At 38.8% G+C, this 16,357-nt stretch overlaps 1 protein-coding gene across 2 annotated transcripts in view; it reads right to left on the bottom strand.

Moving 5' to 3' along the window:
• ITGB6 (integrin subunit beta 6) overlaps nt 1-16,357 on the bottom strand; it is a 153,385-nt gene that overhangs the window by 76,766 nt on the left and 60,262 nt on the right. The window contains exons 2-7 of one of the 2 annotated variants that reach the window (XM_028510994.2): nt 7,532-7,588; nt 7,125-7,190; nt 6,941-7,016; nt 6,134-6,213; nt 3,255-3,459; nt 2,414-2,660 (exon numbers count right to left, since the gene is read on the bottom strand). In XM_028510994.2, the coding sequence (XP_028366795.2) occupies nt 2,414-2,660; nt 3,255-3,459; nt 6,134-6,213; nt 6,941-7,016; nt 7,125-7,190; nt 7,532-7,546 (689 nt within the window). In that variant the 5' untranslated portion in view covers nt 7,547-7,588. The remainder of the gene's footprint in view (nt 1-2,413; nt 2,661-3,254; nt 3,460-6,133; nt 6,214-6,940; nt 7,017-7,124; nt 7,191-7,531; nt 7,589-16,357) is intronic. The other variant, XM_036023399.1, reaches the window with a different exon arrangement.

The raw sequence follows: 16,357 nt of genomic DNA, 5'->3' as shown, positions 1-16,357 counted from the left end.
CAGGCAAGAAGGGACTGTAAAGAAGTATTCAAAGTCATGAAATGCAAGGACGTATATCCAAGATTACTCTCTCCAGCAAAGCTATAATTTAGAGTGAAAGGGCAGATAAAGTGCCTCGAAGATAAGGAGTTCAACATCATCAAGCCCTTATTATATGAAATGTTAAAGGGACTTATCTGAGAAAAAGAAGATAAAAAATACAAACAGTAAAATGACAACAAACTCACAACTATCAACAACCTAACCTAAAAAGAACACACACAAACAAACAAAGCAAATGACAGGAACAGATTCACAGAAATGGAGATCACATGGAGGGTTATCAGTGGGGATAGGGTGTGGGAACAATGAGGGAAAAGGTACAAGAAATAAGAAGCATAAATGGTAGGTAGAAAATAGATAGGGGAAGGGTAAGAATAGTATAGGAAATGTAGAAACCAAAGAACTTGTAAGTATGACCCATGGACATGAAGTAAGGTGGGCAAATGATGGTGAGGGGGGTACAGGGCAGGAGGGAATAAAGGGGAGAAAATGGGACAACTGTAATAGCATAATCAATAAAATATATTTAAAATATATTTTAAATATATTTAAAATATATTTAAATTTTTTAGAGAAATGCAAAATGGCACTTCCTCTTCAGAAAATAATGATAGTTTTTTAAAAAAATTAAAACTATATATATAGTTTTAAACTGAATTGTATATATATACATACAGTTCAACATTTCCAGTTCTAGGTATCTGTTCAATAGAAATACAAAATTCATTCATCCACACAAAGATTTACATGCAAATAATCATAACAGAATTTTTCATGGTAGCCAAAAAAATATGGAACAACCCAAATGTCCATCAATGGAAGAATGAATAAACAAAGTGTAGTAAATTTATGTAATGGACTATTAAAACAAAAAGGAACAAACTGCAGATAAACACAAAATCATAGATGAATGTCAAAAACATTATTTTGAGCAAAAGAAGGCAGACACAGAAGGTATATACTACATTATTCCATTTATTTGAAATCTGAAAATAAGCAAAACCTATCTAAATTACAGAAATAAAAAAAGTGGCTATCTCTGAAGTAGAACAGATAGTAATGAGGCCTAAGGGAACTTTTTTGAAATGATCAAAACATTCTATATCATGTTTTAGTGGTAATTACATTGGTATATTCAATTGTCAAAATTCATCAAAATGAACATTTCTGATGAGTGTGTTGTAGTACATGTCAATTACACCTCAAAAAGGCAGTGGTGGGGACAGGCACTATCTCTGATACTTGAACGCAAACACAATTCCTAAGAGTTACAATCAGTGATGAGTTCAGTTCCTTTTGTGGCCAAAGTATTCTTGGTTATGTCAGATTCTAGTTGTAAACCACACTGAAATGTCTTAAAATGATATTATAAAACTTGTTTGTCTAAACATAGGTTGATGCCCTGGGTATATATAAGTATTAAAGGTCCATGGAGATTTGGAAAGTCATTTTATATATCCTAGATTTATAGTAGTAAAAGGCTTGGTTTTGGACCATCCCAGATCTCAGCACCAATCACTAATTAGTCATGTAGCCGTGGGCAAATTCCTCACTTCTCAGAGCCTCTATTACTTCCCTTACATGTAGAAATAACATAATCTGCTTTGACTTGCTGTTATTATAAAGACTGAATGAAGTCATGTATATAAAACCTCCAGCATAAGGCCTGGCACTAAGTAAATGATAGCTTTTTCATTAGAAAGATATTAAATAATTTTATTTAGGACATGCCATTGACCATATAGTTAAACCATCACAATGCAGCTTACCTCCAACAATCATTACCTGAATGATACATGATTTTAATAGCTGATTACAGTATATTATAATGGAGTTACTGTCTAATTGTTACTGAATTAGGTAGAAGTGAAGGCTACAAAGGCCTTCTCCAAGCAGTAGGAGAAATCCCCATTTCCCAAAGTGTGTCAGAGGAAGCTTCAAAAGATGTTATTTTGGCAGAAGTTTTTGTAGTGGAGAAAGACATTTTGAGAAAATGTGGGTTACCATCAAATTGTCACAGAAAGTGCTGGTCATTTAGAATAGATGGTCTCAAAGGGACTGGGGATGGGCACAGGTCAGTGGAACCTATAGTGAAAGACTAGGTCCCCTTGTCTGCAGAACATAGACCCAAGTTTGTCATATCTTGACCTACCCAGGGCGACAGGTGCTGCAAGAACCCAATGCTAAGAACCATGTATTAAGATGACTTCCCCTTGGTTCTGAACAACTCAGGCAACTGAAAAAGCTGCTGAAATTCAACCAGGCAGGAGGTAAATGCCAGGGAGTGAGCAAGCTCCTGCCAAGTGCAGCTCAGAGGGGCTATCTCTACAGAAAATCAGTGTTCAAATATGCCAGAGAATCATTTACTTACCTGCAAGGGTTGGCGATTTCTTCTGGCGTTGTTTTTATAAAAGGGGAGACAGGTTTTTCCACAAAGGAGCCAAAGCCCAGTCTAAAGTTGCTCGTTAATTTAGACATCTCCTTGGAAAGCAGGGAACCCAGCTCTTTGATTGTGTTGAGGTCATCATCCATGGAGGCTGAGAGGTCCATGAGGTAATACAAGTCCACAGGGTAGTCTTCGGTCTGGCGGACTTGCACTTGCAGAGTCTGTTCGCCACCTGCAAATACCCCACCAGAAAAGTAAATCCATAAATATGCATTGAGACTTGTTTGTGCCTGGGCCAGCTGGCTAGTTCATTTCAGTAAGAATGTACTGAAGACACTAATAATTTCATAAACTATGTGGCAAGGTTTATGAATGAATGAGCCCATGAAAATCTTTCAGCAGTGTGTTTAGAGCTACTGAAAGAAGTAAGAGTTAGGATATTTTATATCTCCTTGGGAGAGCTGGCATCCATTTAGATGGGAGATAAGCTGAATTTTTTGTATGTGGTTTTAGAAAAGGGGAGCAAAATAAAAAGGAGTTTAAAGCTACATTAAACTCGAAGAAATGTGAGGTAAACCTTAACAACATTGGAGCGATTCAAATGGTTACTATTAGATAAGGCTTTTTCAGTAACACATTTGGAGTGCAAGTAACTAATACGAATAAAGAAAAGCAATTCTCTATTTCCTAAAGAATGAGAAACCTAAGTGATTATAATCAATGATATTGTAATATGTGGTACAAGATATATTAGCAGAACAGTGATATTACCACATGACATTAGAATTATTTACATGATCCAGTGCTCATGTAAATGATAACGTACCTGGTCTCAATTTAAGAATCAAGCTTTGAGGTGCAATCTGAACAATGTCAGAACTATTTTTCTGCCTGCCTACACTGAGAGGCTTATTTGTAACTATTTCTACTTGAGAGACAGGGTTTTCGATGAAGTTGAGTTGACATCCTTTTGCGAGAAGATTTGCTGGGGTATCACATCTTTCACCAACTCCAGAGGGCTGGGTAAAATTCTAAAAAAGAAAAACAATAAAGAGAAAAAGAAGACAAATCTTTATTTCTTCATAAGGTAAAATTTATTCTGCTTGCTTTTCTAGTTAGCAGCTTGTCATACTGAGAATATCATATCCCCCAATAAAAAATTTTTTAAAAGAATATCATATCCCTGACAGCAGGAAAACCAGAGAAGTCTACCATTAAAATTCTGAGAAAAATTGCATTCTTCTTTTAATGATATTCAGTTGAATTTACCTAAGAGTTTTGTGGTTTTTAAAAAATCCTGGGACTGTCCAAGTTCTCAGTTGTCTATTACCAAATCCAGCCTTTTCTGTGGATTTCTACATCGCCTTATCTAGCTCTCCATCCTGGTTTAATTCACGGCTGTGTCATCCTTAAATTACAGCATAACTACGTTGATGTTCACCTCTTGGAGGCTTTAAACTCAGTATCTTAAAGTGTTCAGTTTAAGGTCTTTTAGGACTTTCTCCAAGGTCTAGAAGTGGAAAATGAAATGAGAGAAAATGTGGTATAGGGGACTGCTTTTCGGTGTAAGACCGAAGGAGTTGCCAGTCCCTCTCTGATTCATATGGGTAGAATGAGGCAGGGAGGTGAGTGTTGCAGGCAGAAATGTAGCCGTTCCAACCTTGCAGCTCCTGGGGACAAGGGAGGTGGAGGGAGAAGTACTTGTCTTGCCTCACATTGAAGGCTGCTCTAGGGTTTGTGAACAGGCTCTAACTAAGCAAAGTCAAACGAGGCCCATCGACTCTCATACTTGGAAAGCATGGAAAGAAGCAAACCAATGCTCATTTTTTTTTTATTCCTTAGGATTCTAATCCCCTATTGCTATTTTTACCAACTAGGAAAGTTATATTTCTTCTGAAATTGATTGTTGAGACTATAATTTGTTATATATCAGTCAGGTCTGTGCATATTTGAGACACCAGGCTAGGTGTAGCAAACTAACTTTTATGATGTGTCCAAGGTAAACAGTGGTTGGACAAGGCCTCAGAATCCTCCTCAATGTGTCACTGCTACCACCTGTAATTACCATCTTTGCCCAAAGATGAGAGTCAGTGTTACTCATAGAAGCTGTTTTTCTATCTGCTCAAAGTGGAAGGCTAATTTCTTTATACTTCAACTGCCTCAACTGATACAACTACTACCACTGGAGTGACCTTTTAGAATAATCTGGCTTTAAAAATTTGACATTAACTGCCTATCAAGTATCATCCACAAGTAAAGCTATCAATAGTAACTTAAGAAGCTCTCTTAAATGGGTGCTAAAAGATGCATTGAAATAAAAATTCTAGGGGTGAACATTTTGTTAGACTTATTTTTTGTTTTATGTTTCTGACATGAAACTAATATTATCTTTTTCAGGGAGCCAATGTACAAAATGTAGGTTTTTCCCTCTTTGCATATTCTCAAAGCTACTTTTAATACATATGCTCAGAAAAGTGTAATTGTCCAGAGGCTGAGTGAAAAAAATGAAGGGATTAAGAAAAGAAAAAGAGCCTCATAGATAGACAACAGTATGGCGATGACCAGAAAGAAGGGGGTGGGGGAGGTAGAAGAGGGTAAAGAGGGGATAAATGGTGATGGAAGGAGATTTGATTTGGGGTGGTGAGCATACAATAAAATATACAGATGATGTGTTATAGAATTGTGCACCTGAGACCTATATAATTTTATTACCCAAAGTCACTCCAATAAATTAAATTTTAAAAGAATAAAACGGCATAATTCCCTTGCACTGCACTTTTGTTTGTGCCTCACCAGGCAAAGCCGCTGGGGAGTGAGCTGGGTTTTCGTTCTGTGAGGTCCTCCTCCACAGATACACATTCAACTTGGGAGGCAGGTTTTAACAGTTCTAACCCAGCGAGCTGGGCATCCAGGTCTGTTCCCCTTGAGCACGCTACCAGTCTTTGCTGAACTTGGCAATAGCATGTTTTGATTTGTGTTTAGGTTCTATTTATGAGATTTGGTAGAGAACTATTCTAAATCCATATAAAGCTAAGCAGCTTTTTCTTACCAAGAATCATTTACCGGTTGCTCTCTAGTGTCCCAGGGGGCAGTGACTCAGGCTACTTTGTAATACATTCCCCAGTCCCTCTCACACGACTTCCACATGCTTGACCCTTTGATGATGTAAGGAATGTCTATTTTGGGCTATGTCATTGTGGTGCAGTCACCAAGCTCACGAAAATGCAATATGTAACAGAACTGGATAATGCCTGACTGGTAAAGTTTACCCCAAACTTACAATTTTTCTCTTAGAACATAGCAGTGATTCCGAATGGATCATTGTTCCCAGGCTGAATACAATTATGGCACCGAAATCAAATATATGTTTAACTTTAGAAAATACCGTCTCCATGACCTCTGATGGCATTTGACATGTAAGCAGCTAGAAAGGGCTTTAATGTAAGAGAAGGAATCAGCTTAAATAAAGGATCCCGAGTTAAATATTTTTTCAGAACAATATGACATTCACTGCCTCCTCAAATTGCCTGGGAAAGGAATCCTGTCAGTGACTTCTTTGATCTACTAATGCAAACATTTTTCCTTCTAGATTTGTTTCACTTCTATAACCCCATAGTAAACAGGATACTATTAGAACAGTCACCAATGAAATCAGCATAGATGTAACTGCAGTTTTTAAAAACATGTTGAGGTCATTTGTTTTACCTCCTGAGAACACCAGGCACACTGAGGTCCCATGAGTAAGCAGTCTTCACAGGTTTCTGCACCTCCCGTGGCACAGCCACCTGTGTGTAAACCCAGCAAGATACAAGGGATTCAGCACACTCTCAGTCACTCCATTTTTGAGCCTTCTGGCTCTTAAAGTACTTGAGTGAAGCAATATTGAAGTTTGTTTTTGTTTTCAAAAATCAGTCCTCAAAATGTTAGCAATTCATAAAGTTTACATTTGACGTCAAAGTTTATATTTGAAAATATATGTCGTCTTAGCCAAAAATGATCATTCTTTCTTCTTAAAATACAAAAATATTTCAATGTTCACAAATATAGGATCGTCATATTTATTGTCCTCATTCATTCTCATCTGCTTTAATTTTTAAAACTTATTTACACCCATTTAAAAATACTTCTCTCTTAAATATAGTATAATTTCATTTTAAAAATAAATACCCCTGCCCTCTCAAGGTTATTACTCTTGTTTTCCAAAAAATGTTAGTAAAGTTAACAAAATGATTGTCACAATCGCATTAAGAAGTTCTATTGTGTAGTAATACTGTTTAATTGTCCTCATTAAAATGCACATGCAACCTTTGTATTTATTTACCTTAAGCCTAGCGCATTTGCTATGGGAACAGCCCTGTGTCTGCCTGTAATTTGTTAAAGGGTTCACTCAATGGCAAGAAAACAATCAAACAGATCGAATAAAAAATGACTTCAGATCTAGTTTCTGAACCAAATGACAGGTTTGTCACAAGCACACCACGAAAGCAATATGTTGCCAAGCTCAGGTCTTACCTTGTACGTGATCATTCCTTCCTAGAAATAGAAAGAACAGGCAAAGCAGTTCAATCCCCATTCGTTTCAGTTCTCGCTGTGCCGACAGATTAAAAAATGAATTAGCTTCAGCATTACAAGACCAAAGCTGAACATCGTTAAAAGTCTTTCTTTCTCCAAGTGTAAAATTTTAAATACTACTTACACTGCTTTGAAAAGAAACTTGAGATGTAAATAAAAAAGTTGAGACTGAAATGAAAACAGAGGCTACCTGGACAGGTAAAAAAGAAAAGCTGTGTTTAAAAGCAACTTCAACATGATTTACTTCCTTGTTCTCCTTATAAGGAAGGCAGGTGTACGATCACCAAGAAGGTGGGGAAATTCATTCAGTAGAAATTTTTGTGTAAATTCTACTACTCTGTCTGCATCCTAGAGAGAGTCAATACCTTTAGTGAAATATTGATCAGTGAAATGTCAAAAGAGGATTGAAATGATTTTAAGTTGTTTCTAAAAGAATTTTAACTAAGTAAAAACAATAAAAATGATAAATAAAACACAAATATGTAAGTTAGAGGTAAGGAGAATTTTAAAAAATGAGCTAAAGAAAAATACCTGAGATTTTTGCATTCCTTTGCATTTTAAATCCTTTGCAGAGAACTGAAATGAACTCTGAAAAATATAAACCATTATTTTATAGTCAATTTAGAAGGCAGGCTAGGGAAAGCAAAACATTATGCTCCCTTGTTTTTCAAATTGAACGAAAGATATTTTTCTATAAGTATAGAATTCTTATTTTTAAAGTAATATTGGAAATAAATATACTATATTAAGATTGAATAATGATGCCCAGGATTCTGAGTCCCTCTTCATAGGGACCAAGTGCCCTTTTTAGTGTGCTGTCCCAGCTCCTAGCTCACCACTTGGAACATAGGAGGTACTTACTTGTTGAACAGAAGAGTGACAAAGTTAAAAGCTATACAATCTATGGCTAAATTCATGAGGTTGATTACATATATTTTCCTAATGTATTCAAGAAGATGTTTTGGGATTTATGAAGACTACAAACAGGTAAGAATAAAATATTCACTTTGCTACTCTCCAAACTTAAGTTAGGCAGGTTTCTTTATGTCTGGGCTTACATCCTGGGAGATTATCTTTTAAACATGGATTTCTAAGTGAGCATATGAAACCTGTGAAAAAAAGGAAAACTAATTATAAGTTCTTCTCAGAAGGCTATGTTCAATTTGAACTCTATCATATACAAGAACCTGGAAGAACATGGCAAGAATCCTGTGGAGAGAAAGAATTATTGAAAAGTTGGAAGTATACCTTTTGGGAGAAAAATACAGTTATATGAAATAAATTGATTTAGTTTGAAGAAGAAAGATTGATGCACAAATTATCTGTGTCCCTGATGTCACCTCTATTTTTGTATCCAGTATTAGCTTTCATTCACTTATTCATCCAACAAATATTTATGGAATATCTACTTTGTGTAAAGTATTGTTCTAGAAGAAGAGACTATGTCAGTGAACAAACCCAAGCTCTTGACATATGAAACACTCATATATTGTAGGCTAGAGAGCAGTGGTAGGGAGACAGGTTCTTAAAATTAGGCAATGATAAGGGCTATGAAAAAATATAAAGCTGGGTAAAAGGAAGAGGGAGAAGAATGTTGTGTTATTTTATTTAGGACAGTCAGGGAGGACTTCTCTGCTGAACCGACATCTAACAGAGCCCCAAATAACTTGGGCAACAAAGTGCAAAGGCCCTCAGACAGCTTCATGCTGAACATTTTCAAGGACAGTAGAGGGCAAGACAGGAGATGGAGAGTAGTGAAAAATGAGGTCAGATTGAGAGGCAGAGGTTAGATTGTATGTAGTCTTGACCTTGAATTTTATTTTAAATGTGTTGGAATGTTATTGGAAGGTTGAAAACAGTAGAATGGTATTATTTAATTTACATTTTAAAGCAATCATTCTGGTTGCCACTGAGGTCAAGATTGGAAGGAATTTATGGCTGTTCTCTAGGACAACAAGGTAGCTAGGTAGTTACTAGGTAGTTAGGACTAGGATGTTGGTAATGTAGAAAGACAGGGCTGGTCAGATAAGATATAATTTGAAAACAGGATGTGCTTGTGGAAGAAAGAGATTTTTGACCTGAGTAACTGAGTGTATGATACTTTTTCTTGAGAGAGGTTACTCTGGGGAATGATCAGTTTTCCTGTGGAGGATGGGGCTCAAGAACATGTTAATTTTGAGATGTCTAGAAGATAACCAAGTGAAAATGTCCTATGGGCAGTTTGATATTGAGTCTACAAATGGGGTGATATAGGTGTCAACTGAATTTTAAGGTCATTAACATAAGTTCAAAGATATGACGCCGATGGCATTTAAATACATAAGGCCGAATGAGATCCTTAGGGAAGGGAGGGGCTCTATGGACAGAACCCTGGGGCTGGCCAGTGTCTAGGGGTCAGGAGGAGAAAGATCAAATAAAGAAAACTGCTGTCTAAAGAACACTCCTACTTGCTAAAAAGGAGCCTACCTTTGTTGGAAGACGATTCTCCGAATATCTCTCACATTTCTGCCCATCTTGTAAGCAAAGGCATCAACTGGCTTTTTTCTGGGTTATCTTTTTAAATATGTTTGTAAAGTGAACAGCTTTTGAAGGTAGAGATGATCTCTCTTTTTGGATTAAGGAGCAGATTTGCTTATACCTTGGGAAGATAGAGTGTCACCCTCCTGAACCAGAAGCAGCACATTCAGTGCCTATTATAAAAGATTCAGCTTCCCTAGGCTTGGGGTTTCTAGTTCTTTCTTGTAACAAAACCCACCACATGTGCAGGTGTCACCTCTTCCCATTTGGATCACACTTTGGGAATTGGCCTTGGGAAACTGGTGAAAGAAAATGCTGCCCCTCAGGCCACTGATATTGCTATGAATCCTTCATATCTGACTGAGGAATCTCATATCTCTACTAGCATCTATGAATCTGTATTAATCTAACTTGTCAGCTAAGCAAGTAAAACCTCAAGCCCTTCACAGTTCTCAACAATTTCCTACTTAAAAACTGACCTCTTTCTATGGACTAAACATGCAATTTTCCAATTGCATTTTGGAAGACAAGAAGTTGCATTTTTTAAGACTGCCTGAAGTGCCTTGGCATGAACAGCACTGTCCTGGGCTCCAGAGGTTTCCTCAGGTCCTGGGTTGGCTGGCTGCCCACCACCCTCTCTGGCAGCCACGGTCAGACAGTTTGGATGAGCTGCGACCAGAGAGGCCTGCACAACTCTCCATCTGTCCACTCCCTAGAACCTTCTTTGAGGTTCCTGCTGCCATCAAAAGCTCTTCCTCCTGGTAATATGGTTACACTACTTCTTCCAACCTGTCTTGTAGTTAAGAAGACCTCAGTGACTTAGCTCTTGCCAATGGAATAGGAATGTGAGTGGGAGTGACATATACCACTGTCAGACCATCTCCATGCCCCTCTGACAACTGGATGCAGGCAGCAACAACGTGTCACTCAATGTGACCTTCAGTTTAAATCGGGACCTTGTACTACCCCAAGTGCAGAATCCCATCCGCTTCCTAAAATCATAATTACACTGCTTTATTTGCTCTCCCTCCCCAGTTACAGCCCCTCCCTTACTTCTAAGTGTTTGCACCCATTTGTGCACCTAGAGGCCCTTGCATCCTTCTTATTCCTCTCACTTGGCTTACTCACTATCTAGGCCTCAGTGTAGATATCACTGGAACTTTCCATAAGAAGACATTTATGGTCTCTCCAGGCTTCTCTTCTGAGACTTCCCCCAAGATAGCCCCTTTCCCTTTCCTTGTAATTGCCTAATCCTTCCCTCTCTTGTCCACTAGGCAGCATTTATTGAATTCTTTCTAGGTATCAGGCAGAGGCTGTCTTAGCTGTTCTTATACATATGTCTTTTAATATTTTAAAGAGGGTAAGAGATGGAGAAAGAGAGGGAGAGAAACATTAACCTGCGAGAGAGACACTAAGGAGCTGCCTTTCACATGCCCCCAGTGGGGGACCTGGCCCACAGCCCAGGCATGTGCCCTGACTGGAAATTGAACAGGTGACCTTTTGGTTCACAGGCCAGCACTCAATCCACTGAGCCACACCTCCTTATATTCCCAGAAAGCAGTATAATGCTTGTTACTTTGTATTTAAGTATCCAATTGATATTTACCAAGTATGGATGAATTTTGTCTTCATTGTGTAGTATTTCACATGTTACAAAACAAGTACTCCGTGAATATTTACTATATAGATGGTTAAATGAATAAATGGTTTTAGAAAGTACATAATGCGTTTAGGAGAGGGAAAAGGTGTTCCTCACTTGGGTTGTCATGAAAGCTGGAAAAAGTCTTAAAATGCAGTGTGGAGAAAGGCAGCTGAATTCAAGAGAAAATACAAAGTAGAACAACGCTACAATTAAACATCCACCCACTCTGTTTTTCGCCTTGGCACCATGCTGGGTAATTTGCATCAGACTACATGGCAGTGGGAACACATTCTGATTTCCTGAAGATGCGGTGCCTGGTGCCCTCTCCTGGAAAGTACCTGTCCACGCCTCTTTTGTTCCATGAACTGGTCAGCACCTGATAAAGCACCTGAATAAAAACTGCATCCCTTTATCCAAGCCAACCAGATTAATTACCTTTGTGTGTGTGGGTACACATATATAATTTAAACTGGCAAATACAGATCAAAATCAGGGTTTTGATCATGGGGTCTGAAGCTGGCTCAAAGAGGACATGAGCTTAGAGGAAACGTGATGATTCACAAGTGAGACTGTGTTAGGAGGAATCTGTAGCTATAAGGATTCAGAAGCCCAGGCACAGGGAAACTATGATGTGTAGATGAGGTGGTGGATGGACTGTACCCACAGCAAAAGCAGCAGAAAAAGAAGGGGGGCCCTGAGACACTTGAACTGAGGAATGCTAGAGTCAGACCCACAAACTCATTCCATTGAGGGGACAGAACATGGCCCAGGCTGAGAGCTGTCTTGGACCCTCAAATACCCTTCCAGATCAGATCTCCCTGAGGCCTGGCTCTTCCCGAGTTTCCCCTGCATTCTGTCTCTTTTAGAGCAATGTGTATTCTTGCAGCAAATTGCCATCACTTGTGGATCATTGAAGGGGTCCCTATATTCCTTAAAACCAAGAGATCCTAAGTTACACCATCTATATTTTTAGATAGGCTGCTGAGGCCCATAGGATAGAATGCTGCCCTCTCTATGAGGGTCTGACTCTTCTCAGAGGGTCTGACTTTTTTCAAAGGGTCTCACCTGGGGGCAGGTGGACTCACAGAGTACCTCACAGCTGGGAAAGCAGCACCTCCTGCGCTCTGCCTTTCAACTGGTCTTCACTTCTGAGATGTAGAAATGTAAAATGACAACAAACTCACAACTATCAACAACCAAACCTAAAAAATAAAAATGAACTAAACAAACTAGAATTGGAACAGAATCGCAGAAATGGAGATCACATGGTGGGTTATCAGTGGTGTTGGGGAGGTGGAAATGGGGGAAAAGGTACAGAGAATAAGTAGCATAAATGGTAGGTACAAAATAGATAGGGGGAGGCTAAGAATAGTATAGGAAATGGAGAAGTCAAAGAGCTTATATGTACCACCCGTGGACATAAACTAAGCAGGTGGAGGGGGTGGGGACTGCAGACGGGAGGGGGTATACAAAGTAGAGGGGAATAAAGGAGGGAAAATGAGACAAATGTAATAGCATAATCAATACAATATATTTTAAAAAACAGCAAAAGAAAGAAAGGAAGAAAGGAAGAAAGGAAGGGGCTTTCCTCAGTGGAGTCCTGACTTCAGGAAGCCGTATGAACCCATCTGACTCACTGTGTTTGACTTGGTCTTTCCAGGACCCAGTCACTCATCCACATCAGAGAATGACAACTAGGATCCAGCTGAGCCAGCCCCAGGGCACCTCGAACACACCTAGGAGAGTAAATACTGAGTCAACTTGGTTGGGAGCCAATTCAAACCCTAGGGATTTTAGTAATGACTGCTAGTTCTTGGGATGGCCTTGCTGTGTTTACCTGCTTTATTTCAAGCCCTGGTGACAAGTCCATCTCCTGTTGTCTTTTATGAAAATGTCTCAGAATGAGTAGCTAAAAGAAGATATTGGTAATGGGTGCTTCGCGTTTGGGTTTGGCCCTGATGTAACTGAGTATTTGATGCGCTGCACAGTGGGCTGTTTGCAGATGCTATGGCTGACTTGCCGGTGTCACCAGGGACGCATGAAATCTAGAAGTGATACCTTTGTTTCACATTTCACTACCTTCAGAAAAATTCTTTTCAAGAAGGATGCACAACTGTTTCCTGTCATCTTGCTGTACATACCCACAATGAACTGAATGCTGGAGAAAATTTTTGTGGCTAAAGTCTCACATTCTAGCCTGGAGTTTACTTTTTATTTATTGTGGTAAAACATATATAACAAAATTTATTATTGTAACCATTTTAAGATATAGTTTATTAGCATTAAGTACATTTACACAGCTATGCAATTTTCACCACTATCTCCCTTCAGAACTTTTCTTCATCTCAAAATGAACCTTTGTAACCATGAAACAATAACTTCCCATTTCCCTGACCACTGGCAACCACTCTTCATTCTGTGTTCTATCTCTATGAATTTGACTATTCTAGGTAACTCGAATAAGTAGAATCACATAATAAACCCTTTTGTGTCTGGCTTATTTCACTAAGTATAATGTTTTCAAGGTTTATCCAAGTTGTAGTGTGTATCAGAATTTCATTATTTTTTAAGGCTGAATAATATTCCATGTGTGAATATACCACATTTTGTTTATCTGCCATCTATTCATCCACTGATGGTCATTTGGGTTGTTTCTACCTTTTGGCTATTGTGAGTGGCATGAAATATTCAAGGTGATGAAAAGCGAGGACCTACAACCAAGATTACTCTGCCTAGCAAGGCTATCATTTAAAAGGACATACACAGTTTCCAAGAGAAGAAAAGCTAAAGTTTATCATGACCAAATCAGTATTACAAGAAATGTTAAAGGTGCCAGAGATGATCAAGGCTTGGAGAAGAAAGAGAGTGAAAAGTGGTTGGATTCTGGATACCCTTCAAATATAGGCAGAGCTTACAGTTGGATTGCTTATAGGGAAAGAGAAATTGAGGGCTCAGAAATGACTCCAAGAGTAATGGAGACTCCTACTTGGGGTAGCCCCACCATCACTCACAGGTTTCTCCAGACACATTAGAGACACATTGTACAATATCTGTCCATCATGAGCATGACAGTGAGATCTAGGCAACTCTGATGACTGGAGGAATCCAGTGGAGCCGTAAGTATAAAAGGTATTCTGTGGCAGAACAGCAAATGTCGAAACTCTTCAGGCCACTGCTCTGTGATAAGACTATCCACACACTTATGTTGTTAACATTCCTCCAGGCCAGTAAAAGACCAGTTAGCTGATATCTCTTTTCTGGGATTTCCCATAACTTGGCACTTGGAGAGAAAAGGAAGACATGGAAAATCCCCGTGGTCCTATGGTTCTCTCTAGATGTGCTGGGTCACTTTCAACAGCAAAGGATCTCCCCTGAGAGATTTTTTAAAAAATGTATTCCTCATCAGGCCACTGTAAAAAAGTACAAGAAATGGGTTTATTTTATTTTTTAAAAATCCTTGCAAAGTGGAAGGATTTCAGATTTTTTTTTTTACCTTAGAGATATAACAGTAGGGAAGGTTGTTGTTCTTTAAAAAGCTGGGGAAAATGGTAGTCAATAATTATGTCTGAGGGATACCTTTGAAGAGCTATGTAGGGAATTTATTACTCTCAACTGCCATTTTATGGACTTTTCCTATTGCTGCTGATGGCCACTCACTGAATCCTATCAGTCAGTTTACACAAAATGAAAAAGGGGAAGGGACTGAGTGTGATGCAAACACTTTAATTGTTAGAAAGACTAAACAATAAATTATTCTAACAACCTATTGAAATGTCATTGACCTGGTGATATCTCAAGAACTGGAAGAAGAGAAAGCAGAAACACCCTTAAAAGCAAATTTAGGCGTCATCTAATGAAAGGTGATATGTTGGATTTTTATATAATAGAAGTAATGAATCTGTATGTAATTGGGCATAATTTCTGTCACGTGGAAAGTAGCTCCAATGAGCTGTGGGATGTGAGAGGCTTGTCTGAGGGAGTATGAAAACCACTACCTCTCTTGCAAACCATCACCTCAGAACTACTTCGGGTGAAGCTGTGCTTGTAGATGCTCCCCTCCTGGCACCAGGCAGCTGCAGAGAGTGTAACAGGGCTTCCTCACGCATTGCACAGTACCTCTAATGGCTCAACAGTAGTTTCAACATCTACTAAAGTAGTGAGTAATTTTCTTCATATCAAGGGGTTCAGAGTTTTAAAATTCTAACCAAAACATATATAATTAAATTTTGGACAGAAAAAAATTGCTGTTACATTGGTGAAATTATGATATCTTGGGCATCAATAGAGTAATGCCCAATAGCATGGAAAATGCAGTTGTCAGCCCTGGTCTCACTCCAGGCCTTGGTGGATTATTGGACATTTGTTGCCTAGTGTAAATTAATTTTAAAATGGTTTAGAGCCTAAACTTTAGGCAATCAGGAGTAGAAAGACGGAATTGAAATATTGTCTCTACCAACAGAATGATGTATTTTCATGTATGTTATTGGGGGAAGAGCACTGAATAAAATATGGGCTTTAGATAATAATAATTATCAGTACTATTTCCCAAACTGCATTCTGAAGAAAGCTGTTAATCCCTGCCCTGGTAATGAAATGCTCCTATGGTGTTATAGGGAATCTATCCATATGGCATGGCGAATGTAACCCAACTCCTGGTTCAGAAAATTGGCAGTGAGCAAGTCGGCACACAGGACCCAAGCCCACGGATTGGTTTTCTCAGTGGGGAAAAAGGCCTGCATTGTACCTAGGTTGCTTTGAGGCTTGCTTTTTGCTAAAACTCCCTCACCCTGAATTGAGGCAGCAAATGTTTACTGCATATCTTTAAAGTAACTTCCTAAAATCTATATTAAACCTCACAAGGATGGAGTGTAACCAGTTCAATCACTTTCTCCTTTGCATTTGAAAATATCCTTTTTCTTTGTAGTAATTAGCAACTTCTTCTCCTTTGTTATCTGTAAAAGGTAATCACCTACAGCGAACCTGTGTATAGTAAATGAGGACCATCCTTGATGTAATGGCCCAGAAAAGCAATAAAAGCCTGTCCAGGCAGGGATTGCTCTCTCACTCAGAGAGTGGCCATGCCATCCATAGGACTGGCATAGGACTGGCATAGGACTGGCATTTCTCCACAGGACTTCCGTAGTCCATGTGAATTTGTTTGTCGCAGCCACAACACATGGACCCTGCTGGTCGGAGTC

The sequence above is a fragment of the Phyllostomus discolor genome, chromosome 4, assembly GCF_004126475.2.
Source record: "Phyllostomus discolor isolate MPI-MPIP mPhyDis1 chromosome 4, mPhyDis1.pri.v3, whole genome shotgun sequence".
Classification (NCBI taxonomy): domain Eukaryota; kingdom Metazoa; phylum Chordata; class Mammalia; order Chiroptera; family Phyllostomidae; genus Phyllostomus; species Phyllostomus discolor.
Note: the sequence above shows the minus strand (reverse complement) of the source record. Positions and strands in the feature narration are given on the sequence as shown.